The 17,176-nt window shown below is 29.2% G+C and overlaps 4 protein-coding genes across 5 annotated transcripts in view; 3 read left to right on the forward strand and 1 right to left on the reverse strand.

Moving 5' to 3' along the window:
- The window catches only part of LOC108781355 (probable phosphoserine aminotransferase), a 7,588-nt gene extending 7,107 nt beyond the window's left edge, over positions 1 to 481 (forward strand). Inside the window, exon 8 of the mRNA XM_018549300.1 lies at positions 361 to 481. Coding sequence (XP_018404802.1) covers positions 361 to 472 — 112 coding nt within the window. The 3' untranslated portion in view covers positions 473 to 481. The remainder of the gene's footprint in view (positions 1 to 360) is intronic.
- A 1,417-nt stretch (positions 482 to 1,898) lies between these two features.
- Positions 1,899 to 3,848, forward strand: LOC108781356 (S-formylglutathione hydrolase). Its single transcript, XM_018549302.1, has 5 exons — positions 1,899 to 2,008; positions 2,432 to 2,502; positions 2,627 to 3,004; positions 3,080 to 3,305; positions 3,641 to 3,848. Exons 2-5 carry the CDS (start codon positions 2,432 to 2,434, stop codon positions 3,824 to 3,826), a joined length of 861 nt encoding a protein of 286 aa, XP_018404804.1. The 5' UTR covers positions 1,899 to 2,008; the 3' UTR covers positions 3,827 to 3,848.
- A 327-nt stretch (positions 3,849 to 4,175) lies between these two features.
- On the reverse strand, positions 4,176 to 7,368 carry rho-7 (rhomboid family intramembrane serine protease rho-7). Of its 2 annotated transcripts, none has more exons than XM_018549251.1 (8): positions 7,149 to 7,368; positions 5,855 to 6,017; positions 5,656 to 5,757; positions 5,424 to 5,589; positions 5,098 to 5,318; positions 4,797 to 4,898; positions 4,568 to 4,665; positions 4,176 to 4,312 (listed from the first exon to the last, which is right to left on the reverse strand). In XM_018549251.1, exons 2-8 carry the CDS (start codon positions 5,996 to 5,998, stop codon positions 4,219 to 4,221), a joined length of 927 nt encoding a protein of 308 aa, XP_018404753.1. In that variant the 5' UTR covers positions 5,999 to 6,017; positions 7,149 to 7,368; the 3' UTR covers positions 4,176 to 4,218. The 2 variants fall into 2 exon arrangements, with proteins under 2 accessions (XP_018404753.1, XP_018404752.1); XM_018549250.1 differs by having other exon boundaries at positions 5,855 to 6,032.
- Positions 7,369 to 8,287: 919 nt separating this feature from the next.
- LOC108781333 (peptidyl-prolyl cis-trans isomerase NIMA-interacting 1) lies at positions 8,288 to 10,744 on the forward strand. The gene is made up of 3 exons (XM_018549272.1): positions 8,288 to 8,492; positions 9,409 to 9,621; positions 10,483 to 10,744. Exons 1-3 carry the CDS (start codon positions 8,438 to 8,440, stop codon positions 10,701 to 10,703), a joined length of 489 nt encoding a protein of 162 aa, XP_018404774.1. The 5' UTR covers positions 8,288 to 8,437; the 3' UTR covers positions 10,704 to 10,744.
- Positions 10,745 to 17,176: the final 6,432 nt, after the last annotated feature.

A 17,176-nucleotide genomic window follows, 5' to 3' on the forward strand; every position in this document is an offset into this window, starting at 1 on the left:
TCTCTCTCTCTCTCTCTCTCTCTCTCTCTCTCTCTCTCTCCTTCTCAAAAGATAACTATTATACAAATACTTAACAAAAAATGAATTTTCACATTTAAACGGTAATTTTAAAAAATTATACCAACAATAACGCCGGTCTGGTAAACCGCTGTTATGTTTCCACTAATTTTAGAGGTTCTTTATAATTAAAAAAATTTAATATAGTACATTTTTAAGTAAATGTATATATGTAAATATAGGCGCATATTTATTTTGTATTATTTAATAAAAAATAATACTCTATTACCATTATATTACATTTTTGTTATAATGTTTAATAAAAAAATTAGATATATGTAACCGTAAAATTTTTTTTTACAGATCAGTGGGCGGAATACGCGCATCTTTGTACAATGCAATTACCGAAAAAGAAGCGGACATATTGGCCAATTACATGAAATGGTTTTACATTACAAAAAAAGTTGAAAAATAATTGAAAATTGACAAAAAAAAAAATAATATCCTGAAATAATTATTAAGAGATGTTATTGTAAATATACAGCGCGCTCGCGTTTTATTTGATTTTATGTATTTTTCATACATAAAGTATATATTTTGGATTTGTCTACATATATATCTCGTTATCAACATTTTATCACATATATTAGTTGTAGAATTTTTATTAGCATTAGGATTTTTTATTAGTGGTTTTTTTCAGAGAGCATATAATGCAAATAAAATATATAATTCTCTTTCTAAATTGGAACTAATTCGATATTTATTTACAACAGCTTTTATAATAAACAAAAAATATCCATTAAAACAAATAAGAAATAATGAGATGTGCAATTTATTTTATAGCTTTTACGCGTGAATTAATATCTTCATTGATAAAAATATTTTATTTAAAAATTTAAAACATTGTTTTGTATTCTTTTGTTCACGCACATTTTAATATTTTTCAAATTATATTTATGGGTGTGATGTATATGTATATATATATATGTATATGAGTGATATACGGTTTCGACTGTGTTCCGACGCATCCACCTTGAATGTGTAAAGGTATTTTTTGTCAGCCGTTTTAGGTACGCGACAATTTTGTCCTTACGTCCGATCCCATGCAATCTCATGCAGCGGATCGTGCGTAAGCGCGGATTAGCGAATCGTCAATCACGGAATCGTTCTGTTAGATGCTTGCAAATTTTGCAAGAGTTTCATTCGTTTTCGTAATATGTGTAATAGCATATTTTATTTATTGTCACACGATTTGATTTCGAGTCAATGGATTGTTCTTTTTAGCTGCATTTGTACAATTTAGCTTTTGCAGCTACACATAGAACAAACCGTTTTGAGACTCGAATTAAGTCGAGTCGAGTCAGTAAATCAAATACGTTATATATCTATTGAATTACGAAATAATGACTTTTTCCAAATAAAAATAACAATGATGTCTTCCCCAAATGATTTTCAAATCGATTTTTTATTCATAAAACGCATTAAATAAAGTCATTGTCTGTTATAATTTGACGCGATAAAATATGTTAATATAAGCAAAAGAAAAATATACTATTATCCCAAATATTCAAATGCTTTTCCTAAATTTTCCCAAATGATATAGAATTATAAACATAATTGAGTCAAAAATATTCAATTTATCTATTAACTTGACAGTAATAGTCCTTATAATTTCATATAATCTGGGAATCGACTGTGTATCTTAAAATGAGATAAAAATTACAAAAATAAACAAATTTACTAGATATATTGACTAATTAAATTATTGAAATTTTAGTAAATTCACTCACCTTTGTAATTTTCACCTAATTTTGAGATATACAATCGACCCCTCTAGGACAACCCAGAGTGATCGCCTACGGGCAGCGGGAATGCTGGGAATCATTAAGAAACAAGAAAAAGAGAAGGTCGGACTGATCGAAGATCATATAGCTGAAAACAGTTCAAATAAAGTCCAACATTGTAAATATTGATTGTATATTTTGGTATATATACTGAAGATAAGTATACAGTAGGTGAAATTTTTTAAGGAATTCAGAAGATGTTTTTGTGTACTCGTAAATCAATATTTTTTTTATATAGAAATATTTTATATTTATTTTACTGATTTCTTACACAAATAATTTTTTAAAAATATATCTGTTCATTTGTATTAAAAGTTATACTTGCTGCATAGATATTTTTGCTCAAAATTTTTTGCAAAGTAAAATTATTACATTATTTTATTTTATATCGATAAACTTAATATATTTGTATTTGTCCGAAAGATATTTGCGATCTATCCAATTTAGCTATTCTTTCTAACCTAATTCTACTTGTCTGCTAATTCTAACCTTCATAATCTACTTATTAAGTTTGTTGGCAAATAAAATACTTAATTGTGCAATTATTTAGAACGGATTATAATTTTCCAAGGATTTAATATCATTTTCAGATGTCTGAATTAACAGAAGTTGAGAATAATAAAATTTTTGGAGGATGGCAGAAAGTATATACACACAACAGGTAAATATATAAAACATACTACTTATACTGCACAAAAAACCAGGTATCTTTAAGAATTTGTTCCTCAATTTATTTTGAAGATTTTTTTGCATATTCTGAAAAAATAATTGTAATTGTTTAACAGTACCGAATTAGGATGCAAGATGAGATTTGCTGTTTATATACCATTTCAATCTGAAAAGGAACCATTACCAGTTATCTACTGGTTATCTGGTCTCACTTGTACCGAGGCTAATTTTAGTCAGAAAGCTGGAGCACAAAAATATGCTGCAAATTATGGTGTACTTCTTGTCATACCTGATACTAGTCCAAGAGGATTGAATATTTCTGGAGAGGATGACAGTTATGACTTTGGTACTGGCGCAGGGTTCTATGTAGATGCGACAAATGAACCATGGAAAAAAAACTACAGAATGTATAGCTACATTACAAAAGAATTGCCAACTTTGATTAATAAAGAATTTCCAGTTTTGTCATCTAAACAGTCTATAATGGGCCATAGGTATAAAAAATAATCCTTTACAATGCAAAAACATTTTAGCATATACTCTTTAAAATGCTTGTTCTTCTTGTTTAGCATGGGAGGACATGGCGCTTTAATTTGTGCTTTTAAAAACCCAGGACAATTCAAGGCAGTTTCAGCTTTTGCACCCATAAGCAATCCAATCTCATGTCCATGGGGGAAAAAAGCCTTCTCAGGATATTTAGGAGGATCAGAAGACAATGATACATGGAAGGAATGGGATGCTACTGAACTAGCAAACAAATACAATGGCCCACCTTTGGATATTTTAATCGATCAGGTTTTAATAATTTTTGATCGCGTCTCTAATAGTGTCTCTACATAATTCGCAAATTACAAAACGTAATTTGCAAATGCTAATTGCAGAGTGATGATCATTGCATGCAAAACATATGTAGATACAAACTGCATACAATACAAAAGTGCAAATCTTCATTTTGTGTCCGCGTTTGCAAACTGTTTTGCGATTTGTGAATTATGTAGATGCACCATAAGATATGTTAACATTTAATTTATTTTGTGTATGTGTGTGTGTGCGCGTGCGTGTGCGTAGTGCATTTAACTTTAATTTTTTAATTTAAACAATTTGTAATTCTGTAATTTGTATATTTACAGGGCAAGGATGATAAGTTTCTGAAAGAAGGCCAATTATTACCAGAGAATCTACTAAATGCTGCAAAAGATAAGGATAACATTGCACTAACTATCAGATTTCAAGATGGTTATGATCATAGCTATTACTTTATCGCTACATTTATTGAAGATCACTTTAAGCATCATATGAAATATCTTAAAAATTAAGTTTGTATCCAAAATTACTGTTCCAAAGATTGTTAAAAAAATTGAGACTTTGCTATCATAATGTACAAGATTTATATTTCTTATGCTTATAATAAAAATTACATTGAAATAAATTTAAAAAATATTACAAATATATTCATAATTTGTGAATTTTACATGGATGATATGGCATAACTTTTATACTTTCTTTTGTTTTCTCAAGAATTTATATTTTAGTACTTGTAAATATATGAAATATAAATAATAGAAATATATAGTGTATATCTGAATTTTTATATTTTTTTTAGCAAATTGATTATTGCATGATGGTTAAAACTTCACAATTTATCCACAGAAAAAATATGCCATAAACAGTACAATAAATTGAAATCTAAATATAGAAAAAGAAAATGTTATGATCTTGGGGGTTCTCGGAATCCATGCCAGAGACTTAGAAGAGGCTCTCGTTTCTGCCAAATATTGGCATTACCCCACGTTTGCCAGAATCTATAATTAAAAAAAAAAATTAAGTGTATGTATGTTGTGTGTGCATGATTTATATATCATTATTTGCTAATTTTTTATTTACATTACTCTCTTGATAAATAGTAAAACTTTTTTTCTATATAAATTATTTATAATAGTATTGCTCTTAAATTTAGAAAATTATGCGTTGATATGTCTTATTTTTTACATTCTCTAAAATATACTAGTAAAAATTGCATATTTTATAAGAGAATTATACCATGTAATAAAACTTACATTCCAAATAATGCACCACCCAAATGCGCAGCATGATCAAAATATTTCCATCCTAAGATACAACCCACAATATCCAAAGTCATTATTCCCTTAATTGCCTACGTAAAAAATAATATATCATTATATCATGGAAGAATGTTATAGTTTTTACTATTATTATTACCATTATGTCATGGAAGAATGTAATATTTTTACGTTTGCGTTCACGTAACTTGAATAAGATACTTACCATACCTGCTGTAAATGTGAGTACAGGAAGGAAAACTATACTGAGTCGTATATCAGGATATTGTGTACACACAAATCCAAGAATACCCATAATTGCTCCTGACTAAAATAAAAATAACTATTGAAAGTTGAAACTTATAGTATATATAGATACAATAGAAAACTTAGTGGTAGATACAATAGAAAATATACAGATATATACAAAAAACATGAAACCATATCATTACTTTCAGAAAATTTGTAACATATCTGCGATATACAAAGTATTTATTACTTTAATTGTTCAAATTAAAGTTAGTTACCGCTCCTAGGGAAAGGCCTGGTACTCCAAACGTAGTTTTATACACATGACTAGCGAAGCTGGAAATTACTCCGCTTGATAAATACAAAGCCAAAAATTGCTCTTTTCCCAACGCTGTCACAGCTATTGTGCTGAAGCTGTGCAGCACATACATGTTCGCAGCCAAATGGATTATAGAGTAATGAGAAAAAGTGGAGAGTACCATAGACCAACATGATGCACCTTATATAAGAATTATCCTAATCAACATTTACGATAATTTAAAAGCAAAATAACTGTTACAAAATGCAAGTATTAATTACTCAAGATGATCTAGTAATCACTTACTAGAAGCTGGATTGGCGCAAAAATAGCGCACCATTGTCTTTTGCAATGTTGGCACTCTCCATGCTAAGAATATAACTGCGTTTATAAAACATATAGGAACAAACATCTTCTGTCCTTCAGTCAAGTTTTGCCACCATGATTCCATTTCACTCTTCCATCCTGTTCGCTAATGTATTATTGTATATAGTATATACTAAGGTATCTATTGAATGTTTCTGCAAACAATACATACTTTAACTCGAAACTGTCTATAACGATGGATTAGCCTGTATGTCTGACTTCTGATACGTTCATACTCCCAAATTGCAGCACCTGCTATAGTGGCTCCGCTAAACTAATGAAACAAAGATTCAAAATATTCATATGTTGTTTACTCACTTAAGAGAAGTTAGCTGCTAAATAGATAAAAATAGCTTTGCTGTTTTATTTACCATAATGGTGAAACCAAGATGTTTCCACAATTTTGCAGACGATACAGTTCCAGTCTCAATATGAGCATTAGGAAAAGGCGACTCTGGTTTAAAGATCTGTGACCTCTTCAAACTTCTTATTTGTCTGTACTGTAATACTTGCATTTTGGTTTTGCAGTACTGTCTGTTTATAAGAACACTAAAATTCCATAAATACGTCTAAATACAATTTTAATAAAATACTCATTTTTAGAAAATAATTTTAAATATGAAACAAAGAGGAAAAATATAATTTATATATATTCTTATGAATATAAATAAGTTATGTATAATCTAATATTTTATAAATTTATAGTCTTTACATCTTAAACAAAATGCAGACATATTCATAATTTTGACAAAGCTACATTTTTAATTATTTCACTATTTTAAATAAAACATTATTATTAAATTATGAAATATCTCATGGCTTGTAATTAACAAAAGAAAAAGATTCAATGTTATAATTAACTGTAGTATAGAAAATAGATTATTTTTGTATAATTTATTACATGATTTAATAAAAAAATATAGAATTATATTTGAATTTCTAAGGGCCTACAACACTAACATTACAATTACAGTTGTTAAGAATTACAGAATAGGTAAATTTATCTTCTTGAAAGTTCAGAAATATAAATATGCTTTAAAAGAAATTAAAGATTATCATGTAAACATAAGAATATATGAAATAATTTTAGATCAAAAGATCGCTAATAAATTGCTTCTTAATGACAATCTTCTAAGCTGATTCTACAATGAGTCTATAATCAGAAGTCTTCTTAATCAGTGAAGTTGATCAAATCAGTAATAATTATATATATTGGCTATTGGTCAATTTTACTGATAAGACTTAGAATTACCGACTACCGACTCATTGTAGAATCAATGTTAGACACTTTTCCAATCATTAGATAATTAGATCAAGTTTATAGGAAAATTTCATTATAATTTAGTATAGAAATTTTTGTTTTCTTTTAAGGAATCTTTAAAGAATTTAATGTTTAAAATGAATTTTTATAAATCTTAATATTGAAAAAACAAGAAAAAATTACATTAACTAACGCAAAAAATTGATGGTTTAAAATTTAAAGCTCCGAACACAATATGAAGGAATAGAGCGATAGAAATAACACAATTCCAACCTATCAGAAATTGTATATTCCGGTGTATTCAATTTCTGATAAGTTGAAATATTCAAATTATTTCTATACTTATCGCTATTCCCCCGCATTGTGCCTGGGGCTTTATAAGTAAAAACTATAAAAATCCGCACCATCTGTTTGCTATGTCGCCCAAACGTAAAAGCGTCCTGACCGTCATACTAGTGGAATTTCCTGTTTGTTTACAGAATGTATAAATATTCCATATATGCGAAATAAGTGAAAATTTTATCACGCAGGATCTATATAACCTCTCATGTCACGTTTGACTTTTCTGACAGTTCTGACAGATCGAGCCAGCAAGATCCCAAGATCCGATCGTGCTGATCATGGTGGAAGAAACCATCATGATGCGAATCGTTGGGATCCCGACCGACCGACGGAGCTACAGTCACAGTAAATAGTAGGCTTGTTCTTTTTACCTGCACTGTCTGAACTGGTGCACATAGTGCAATAAGTTGAAATGAAACAAACGTATATCTGTTTCACTTCAACTTATTGCACTCTGTGCACCAGTTCAGTAAAGAACAGGCTTAGTAATTCAGGCCTGTTCTACAATAAGTCGTATGTCGACGTTGGATGTCGACCGTAAGAAATTGACCAATCACAGTTGAATAAGAAAAAAATCACTCAACCATGATTGGTTAATTTTTTACGGCACACATACAACAATGGGTACATTCATCGGACTCAACAGTTGAGTGAGCGTTCGCTGTTATTGGTGCATTTATCTAGATCTAAAATTCTGATTGGATGATCTAAAAGAATACACCAATAACAACGAACGTTCACTCAACTATTGGTTGATCCAATATCTGTTCCTAATATTTCTCCTATTGTGCGCAAATATTGTTAGCTATATATCTAGAAAAGAAGCTCTCTTATTGGATATCGCGCGACCGTCGTACATACAAAGCGTGAATCCTACATTAGGCCGAGTTCACACTTTGACAGAAAAGCGGAAAACGGAAAGCGAAAGAGCAGTAGCCAATCAGAACTCGTGCTGGTAAGCGACTTTCTGTTGGTTTTGTACTACTTACTACCAACGTGAGTTCTGACGCCCATGTGCTCAGATAATTCTTGGGTGTATTTTTGCTATAATATACGTAACGTAAACTATAGCCTAGAGTTATCTAGGTGTAATTTCTGAAAATAGTCTAGATTTTCACTCCATGGGATGCGCCAGCCTAACCAACTTACGTTTTCACTACGCATCACATGATCTCAACATGGCGCTGACCAATCTCGAGATGAGTCGCTCATGTCTTGACTCTTATTAATAAGTGACTCTAGAAACACTCAGTCTATTCAAATCTATTCTTACTATGCCTACGGGTTTGCGGTGAAAGAGTGCCGGGGAAAAGAAGAGCAAAATACACAGACCGAATTTACTACGATAGTAATGGCGGACGAGGAGTTACCAGCGGGATGGGAAAAACGCCTCAGCAGATCGACCGGTATGTTGGAACTGATGATTTTTGTAGTCGCAACCCCATGAACAGCGATCTTATTAAGGCGCGAGTTTCGTCACGGGGCATCATGGAATCCACGATTTCGCGGTCGCGCTCGGAGCGAGATTACGGGCACCTAGACATGTATAATATAATTTCGCAGATGCCAATCAATTCGCAGCAATCAAGAAAAATATCCGATACTCGTTGATATTCCCTCGACAATTTATCGTACTACGTATGTAGTAAATCGTCGTAGTTTACTTTTGTCGATAATCGGAAATCTTAACCTTAATCGTACAAGTTGGCTGGCCAACCATGGCTAACTTCACCGATTAAGACTCAGGGCCGTAGAATTTTCGACTACTAATTTATTGTAGAACCTCGGTAGTCGGTTAGGGATGAAAGATCGAATAGCGCGCTGAAGCAATAAAAATAAATAAAGATAAATAACGATGGTAATGATGATGATTTATATTGAGCTTTGTTACTTAAATCTTAAGCGTTCGAGATTTTAGAGGTTAAGATATCTGTCAACTTCGACTATCAGCAAACTGAACTCGAGTGCAAAGCGGATCTGTGAGTGTTTGCTATTATTGGTTCGTGATCTAAAAGAATTACTACTTTAAAAACACAAGCACTGTTTTAAAAACATAAATCCACTGTTTTTAATTTTGTGTTTTTAAGGCAATGATTTCATGTTTTTGAAACATTGAATTTGTATTAATTTTTAATTTATTTCAAGAAACTGATTCTTAGTTTTTTTGAATATCTATTTTGATTTGTCTTACGTGAAATCATAGAGGTGATAAAGCAACAATAATAGCACAACAGTAATAAAAAAAAACTATAATACTTTAATAATTTAATTTATCTATATTAGTATTTTGATTTCTTCCTGAAATGAATAAAATTATTGTAGGTCAACATTATTATTTAAATATTTATACCAAGGAAAGTCAATGGGATAGGCCAGATAAGCCTGCAGATCCATCTGGCAATGGCAAGGCAGATGGACCTGAAGAAGTACAATGCTCTCATCTACTTGTGAAACATTCAAGCTCTCGACGACCTTCTTCTTGGCGAGAGGAGAGTATTACTAGATCAAAAGAAGAAGCTCTTGAGTTGGTCAAATGTAAGTCTATAGTTTTACGATCTTCTGTCTGAGAATTATTTATTATTTCATTGTTTATGTACAATATTCCTATCTGATGTGCTGTTTGTTTCATTGTATTATTATAATCCTAGAGAGAAGAGTTTCTATTTTTATTACAATTATAATTTTTACAGGAAGCGCTAAACTCTTGCTCAATTTTTACTATAACACATAATGATAACATTATTTTTTAAATTTACTTACTATTTGGTTTATTATTACTAAATTTATTATTACTATTTAAGGAGAAGTCTCCAAATAGTAATAATAAATTTATTAATAATAAACTAAATAGTAAATAAATTTTAAATTTTGAATTAAAATTAATTATGATTTCTTTCTAGTTATCTTAGGATTAAATGCGTTTTTCATAGATTTTGTTCATGTTAAAACGGAATATTTTTGCATTCAAAATTTCTAATGTCAGTACAAGATAGCGAATGCGAGTTGTATTATCGATAAAACCAGCGTTTTTGCTGACGTTCCATTTCTGTCCAATTTCTTCGTAATAGTTCCAGAATAAAAATGTCAAAAATGCTAGTTTTATTGGTAATATAAGCAGCTTCAATGGCTGTGTTCCAAAATTGACTGCCAGTACTGAAAATCTATAGTTTACGTTACGAGCACTATAGGTTTTCAGTACTGGCAGTCAATTTTGGAACACATCCTATATCTCTTTAAGATGTTATGAACCTATCAGAAAGCCGTATTAGCATTTTACTTAAAATAAAAGATCTGACTATGAATACCGGTCCGAATTTTGCTCGACAATTACTGTAGTATTGAAATATTTAACAGTTGTTAATAGTTGTAATTACTACAAAAATATCTTGTTAACAGCTTATAGAGAACAAATCACATCTGGTAAAGCGACGTTCGCTGAACTCGCTTCCAAATACAGTGATTGCAGTTCGGCAAAACGCGGCGGTGATCTCGGACCTTTCAGCCGGGGTGCAATGCAGAAACCGTTTGAACAGGCAGCATTCGCGCTAAAAGTTGGCGAGCTATCGTCACCTGTGCATACAGATAGCGGAATTCACATCATTCAACGAATTGCATAAGCCAATTCAACTTGAAACAGATTGGCAATATTTTAAAAGCAAGAAGTCTCTTTCTCTCTCTTTCCATATCCTCTCTCTCTCTCTCTCTCTCTCTCTCTCTCTGTCTTTTAATTTTATTGTTTATAAATTCATGCCAATAGTGTTTTTCTAACATTTCATATATTGGCTATTGTGTTATTCTCGTTTAAATCAGAACTGTTGAATTTTATTGAACTGATTTTTGAAATTGCAATATCTAAATTTGTATTTCTTTAGACATATTTTTATCTTTAATGTTTTCAATAATAAATCCGCTTTGCAACAAAATAATAAATTAACGATCCAATCTCAAGAGAACTCCGAGGCATCATTAGCATTTTAAAGACAGAATTGCATATTAAATATTATTAAACATATAAGAATGATAATTATTATATACTTTCATTATTAGGAAAAAATATTACTTGATGAGTGCAAGTGTGCGTACGTGTGTGGTTCCTTGAGAATTCGTTATTTTACCGTAAGACGCAGCAATCCGACAATTGTGTTAATATATTAATATTAAATGTCTTCCCCAACCTAATGGAAGTTAAAACACTATCTACACAATGAGATTACTGCTCAATAATTTTGTTTGTTATATTGTAATTGAGATGAAATTTTTAAACTCTTAACATGATATGTTTTTAAATAATTATACATTGTACATTGATCGTCCATTAAATGGTCAGTTTTTAATCTAACAGTAAAGCGTTTTTTTTTACATGATATTTTATATTAACTGATTTCTATTCAAACAAATGATTAATATTAATTTGGCTATAATAAAGTTAATTTATAAATCATTTTATTTCATGACTATGTGGAGAAAAATTGTGATGAGATAAAAAGTAAATTTTGTTTTTGCACAAACTTTTAAATGCATTGACAAACAGTTATCAATACTCTCTCTCTTTCTCTCTGTCTTTATAATATAAAAAAATATTTCTTATCCTTAAACTTGAAATTAATTGTGTGAATTATAATGCGTGATAAATTAATTAGCACTTTTATCACTATGTAAGTCTTTATGCATTTATAGTATGGCACATACTTTAATAAGCATTTTCATTAGTTTGATTCGCTTAGGAAATCGTAGATATATATGTATCTTCGATGTATAATGTTGAGGGAAAAGAAATCAATAATCCCCAAAATTAACGTGAGTTTATTGTCGTTAATGTAATATCGCGGAATCAAAGACTTACTTTCTTCAAATAAATTAATTATAGATATGAGGATAATAAATTAAAGAAATATTTTAAAGTATTTTTCATCTATACACATATATTTCCATATTTTAACAATGAGAGAATTTTTTGGGGATCATTAATTTTAGACAATTCATATGTAATCCTGTTACACATAATTTGTAATGTTATATTATAATACAAAAGAATGACTTACATTCGTAACGTAAAGTATATGAGACTAGCACAAAAGATGAATTAATATGGTACGATTTCAGAAAATAAATTTTAGCTTTCTTGCATGAATTATGAATTATATTTTGTGATTAATATATTATCATATTTATCATTATGATTTTACAAGGTGATTTATATGCTTAAGTAAACATAAATATATGTAGCTGAGGGATAATTTATGTTTGAACTCTCATTCTCCAGTAGAACTTTGATTGTAACTCTGAGATTTGTTTGTCATTTGACGCGTTAAATTACGATAGCTAGATTTATTCTAATTTCTCTCTCTTTCATTTTTTCCTTGATTTCTAATATTTTTAAAACAGATCATTATTTCATTGAATTGTATATAAAATATAAGTTATGAGAAAATATTTGCATTTTGCTTTTGAAACGTAGATTTAAGATGAGATTTTTGTGCTCAATTAAAACTGCGAGGGTATTTTCAAATGGAATTGATTAATGTGAAATATTTTAATTCTAAAAGGATCAAGAATGCGTGCGTGCGTGCATGCGTGTGTGTATGTATTTTTGTATGTATGTATATCACAGCGTTTATTTAGTTAGAAATGTAATTATAATATGATACACATTTTCTTCTAATTTTTTTGCTCTTATTTTTTATGTTTATTGAACAAGAGATTATGTCCATTTTGAGCAAAAACAAGTACGATTGCTCTAAGAGAGTAGTTTGTTAGCAAAGTTTTAAGAAATCTTAAGTTATTTCAACTTTTTTAGCATTGTAGAACGTTATTGATGTTCATAATAGAAAATCAATTATTAGAATTAAAATCAGTTGTAACGTTATTGCAAAAATCGATAAACATAAGCAACTATTATAATGATTCAATGATTATGCTTGCATTTAATCGAATCATTCGTTTTCCAGTTGTAGAAAATAAATTATCATTGATATATTAAAATATCATTTAACGACATTGACGTATGGTAATTGTAAGTATTATCATTAATCAATCAATACTAATTACACATTTTTGAATATTATTGTAGATATATGAATTGTGATTTTTTGAATGATGAAAAATATGTTACTGAATAAAATAATATTTAAAGACGAGTTAATCACTATGTATTCATCAATTTTGCTTCCATTAAAGAAAGAGAATGTACATATTTAAATTTAAATGTGTTCTATATACATTTTCTATTTAATTCTTCCAAAATGATTTACTGCTATTATTTTAAGTTTAAAAAAAATGTCAATTGTATTTGTATTGTGTTGTGTGTTGTAAAAAAACATAAAATAATTTCTCTTATGTATAGTATAAAAAACAAAAATTATTAGCATTAGCTGACAGAGATTTATAATTGAAAATAATTTTATTAATTCATTAATAATATTAATACATCCTACTTTTGTTTAAATAAAATGTTATTTATTTTATTAATATTATCATTAAATTAACAAGATTTTTATACTGCTGTTTGCTAATGTTGTTAATATTAATACATCTTTTTTTCCGTACAAGTTTTTTGGGGAAAAATGAAATTAAAGTTTTGCATATATAACTCTATCGAAATACACTGGAAATTTTAGCGTTTTAACAGTTTAGTTTAATTAAGAACTTTTAATTTTTAAAAATGGACATATGTAATTATGGTGATAGAAGCTGTTATTTTAATTTATTATAGTATCACCTAAAATACATTCTCAACAACTTGTCTCTCAATTTGTAGGTTTGATCGCGTTACTTATGTCTGTTTCTGCCAAGGTAATTTTAATTTTAATATCAACTAATTTCATCTCTCTTTTTCTAAGTTTAAGAGTTAGAAAAAGACGAAAAGTAATTTGAACCATGATAAAAGTTAATATGTACATTTGTAGAAATCGACATTAATCTCTTTCGCATTTTATTCCGCATTTTATTAATTTTGAAAAATGAAAAGTCAAGATCGCGTGTAAATATACATTAGAAATGTTAAATGAAAAATTGTGCAATCATCATGGAGTGTTACCTATAGTTCATAAACGGTAAAACTCCTGATCAAAGGAGATCCTTTCAACAACCCTATTATTAACAATATATGTCAAGATCAAGGTTGTTAGAGGGAAGTCCCCTGATTGGGAGTTTTATGGATATTTAGCAACACACATAATATATTAAGATTGCATTTTATCATTTCTACGTTGAATCGGAGTGAAGTTAGTTTTTTTTATTGAAAATAAATTATTCGAATAAAGTTGCAACACGCGAATGTTGATAATGTCATAAGGCATGAGTGGAGTACAGCCAGAACCACCATGTTTTGCTCGTGCTGATATATATATTGCTCAAAGTGCGTTCCGTTTCTCGCATAATGCGCATAATGCATCGTTTATTTTCATTGCTTATCAAATGTTAAACAAGGACAATTGATGCATCATGCGTATCATGTGCGAAACGGAACGCACCTTCAGTTTCATAAACGTAAATATTTTTACCGCTCCTTGCTTTTTGCAATTTTCACTTGTAAACAAGTGAATGCTTCACATAAAATGCATCGGGAGTGTTAAATGAAACGCGATTATCGCTTCGTAAACAGTTATCATTTTCGCGATTTTATACATGTGTTCGAGCATCAACCGACAAAGTGACGAAATTAAAACAGCAATATTTGAACTGATGAGGATACATGATGGTATGCTGCTTAGATAAATAAATTCAATCATCGCGTATCATATAAAATACAATAAATTAGTGACATTGTGCAATCAAACGTTATAATTATGTTTAGTTTACGAAAATATCTCACTTGTAAATTATTATTATCATTACCTTATACAGTCTTGATTTTTAAAATTTACTAGATTTAAAAGAGAATACAAAAATTGTGGGATATCTTCCGTAAATATATTTTATAAACATTTATTTCCGATTTCCTAACATTTCAATAATTTGCAGCTTTAATAAGCTTTAAGTATTTTTCTCATGGTCTGAATCTTTCATGAAAATAATCGCGATCACCTTCTAAAATGACTCTCGCATTAAGCGCAAAAGAGTTAAACTGACTTTTATTACTTCGATCGACAGTAATGCGCAATATACTGATAATTTGAGTGATTCTTTAATGCGTATATAATACGTATATACGCATATAATAACGTTATATCAAGCATGATCGCGCCAGCGAAATTCGCATTTTCTTTCACAGAAGCTGAAAATGTTATAATCTTTTTTCCATTCAAATAATATTTGAATTTGTTATTTTTGGATATTAATTGTATTGTATTATAATATTCAACAGTTAACAATTTATTATTCAAAACTAAAATATTTTCTTAATAGAAATATCAAAATAATTAAATAATTTTTGAACCATGACTTTTTCAAAAAAGGTGTTCCGGTAACATTTTTCGTATATCTTTTCCCAGGATTATTATAGTTCTATATGTTTATTTTTTCAATTACTAAAACTAAATCAAACAGTAGTCGCATAAAAAAATGTATATCTTTATATATAAAATTATTACAAACATTTAAAATTATTACAAACATTTTACAGATGATGACACATCTGAGCTTATTGATTTTCGTTACATATATAGCTTTTGCTATCAAGTTTTAAAAATCTGACAGCAAAACTCCCTTAAAAGAGGCTAAATTAACGCGATGATTGATATATTATCGTAACTGCGAACATGGGCAACGTATCGCTGTATATTGTGTCAATTGCGTTCCCAGGTTGTTCGAGAGTGTGTTGATACGCGCAATTACGTAATAATTTGGAACTAATTTCGCACAGTGTTCCCAGTTGAGGGGACCCTGAATGGCGGATTTCCTCCGACTAACTGGGGGACATATTATAGTTAATGCGCCACGCGTACAGCGCACTTATTAACTGTTAATTTGATATATAGTATATGACCTTAAAGTAGCCTATTTATCAAAATGGAGAAACAAGTCAGATTTGCATATAATAAGATGACTCACTTAATTGAAAGCTCATCTTTCAATAATTAACTGCGCTTTACACCCTGCCAGCTATATCGCAGTTTAAATATTTCCGTAATTTCATACTGTTTACCACTCCGATCTGCATAACCTGTGTAAGACAATACCAATTTTATTTTTCGAGATTTATAATATGTTAACGAAAATGTTTCGTTGTTATACTTTTATCTCTATCCGTCTTCCTTTTCATCTTTGCACGAATATGAATGCGCGGCATATGTGTGTGCCCTATTTTAATTTACCCCCCATTTTAAAAAGATATGAAGGTCGTCTTCACTTTTTTAAATTATATTTTTTTACGCGCGCGTATTAATATAATTCTTTTAATTATTTTGCATATTAAGGTATTTAATCTAATTAAAATATAAAAAATTATTTTCAACAGCTCTTGATACTTAAAATATTAATATGTAATACCTATAGTGATAATAGGCAACTGAAAGTGTACAACGCAGTTTTTGTTAATGTATATTGTATATAATAGAACTGTTACGCGTCTACACGGAAACAATTTTATGTTTAAAATTATTATACCGTGGTAAAAGCTGCGGACCATCAAGTAATTACTATAAAAGTTTAAATGCCATCGTAATGCCAAAAAAGTCACGTTTTTTTAAAACAATAATACAACATAATTTTTACTTTCTCATGATAACTATTTTTATGTCACATAGGTAAAATTTGTAATAAAAGTTAATATTCTAAAGATAAATAAAAAATATGTACCTAGCAAAAATTTATTTACGTACCATCGTAAAATTTTTTTAGAAACTATTTTAGAATATGACTTGAGAGTAGATTTCACATAAATTATTTCATTATGTGATGAAAATCAGTATTACCATAGTAAATATTATATCGAAATTATGTTAACGTTTCATTCATACAGACGAGAAATTTACTTCTAAGATTATGAACAGTTATATTTTCGTGAAGCTCTTTTATTTATAATATAATAGAATATATACTCATTAATAAATTTCTAATTAATTTTTATTTTCTGCAAATAAAGTTTTTTTTTTAAGTTTCTTTTGTATAAATACTTTTTACATCTATTGCATAGGTATGTGTAGAAAAG

Source organism: Cyphomyrmex costatus, unplaced genomic scaffold (genome assembly GCF_001594065.2).
Source record: "Cyphomyrmex costatus isolate MS0001 unplaced genomic scaffold, Ccosl1.0 scaffold8, whole genome shotgun sequence".
NCBI classification, from domain to species: domain Eukaryota; kingdom Metazoa; phylum Arthropoda; class Insecta; order Hymenoptera; family Formicidae; genus Cyphomyrmex; species Cyphomyrmex costatus.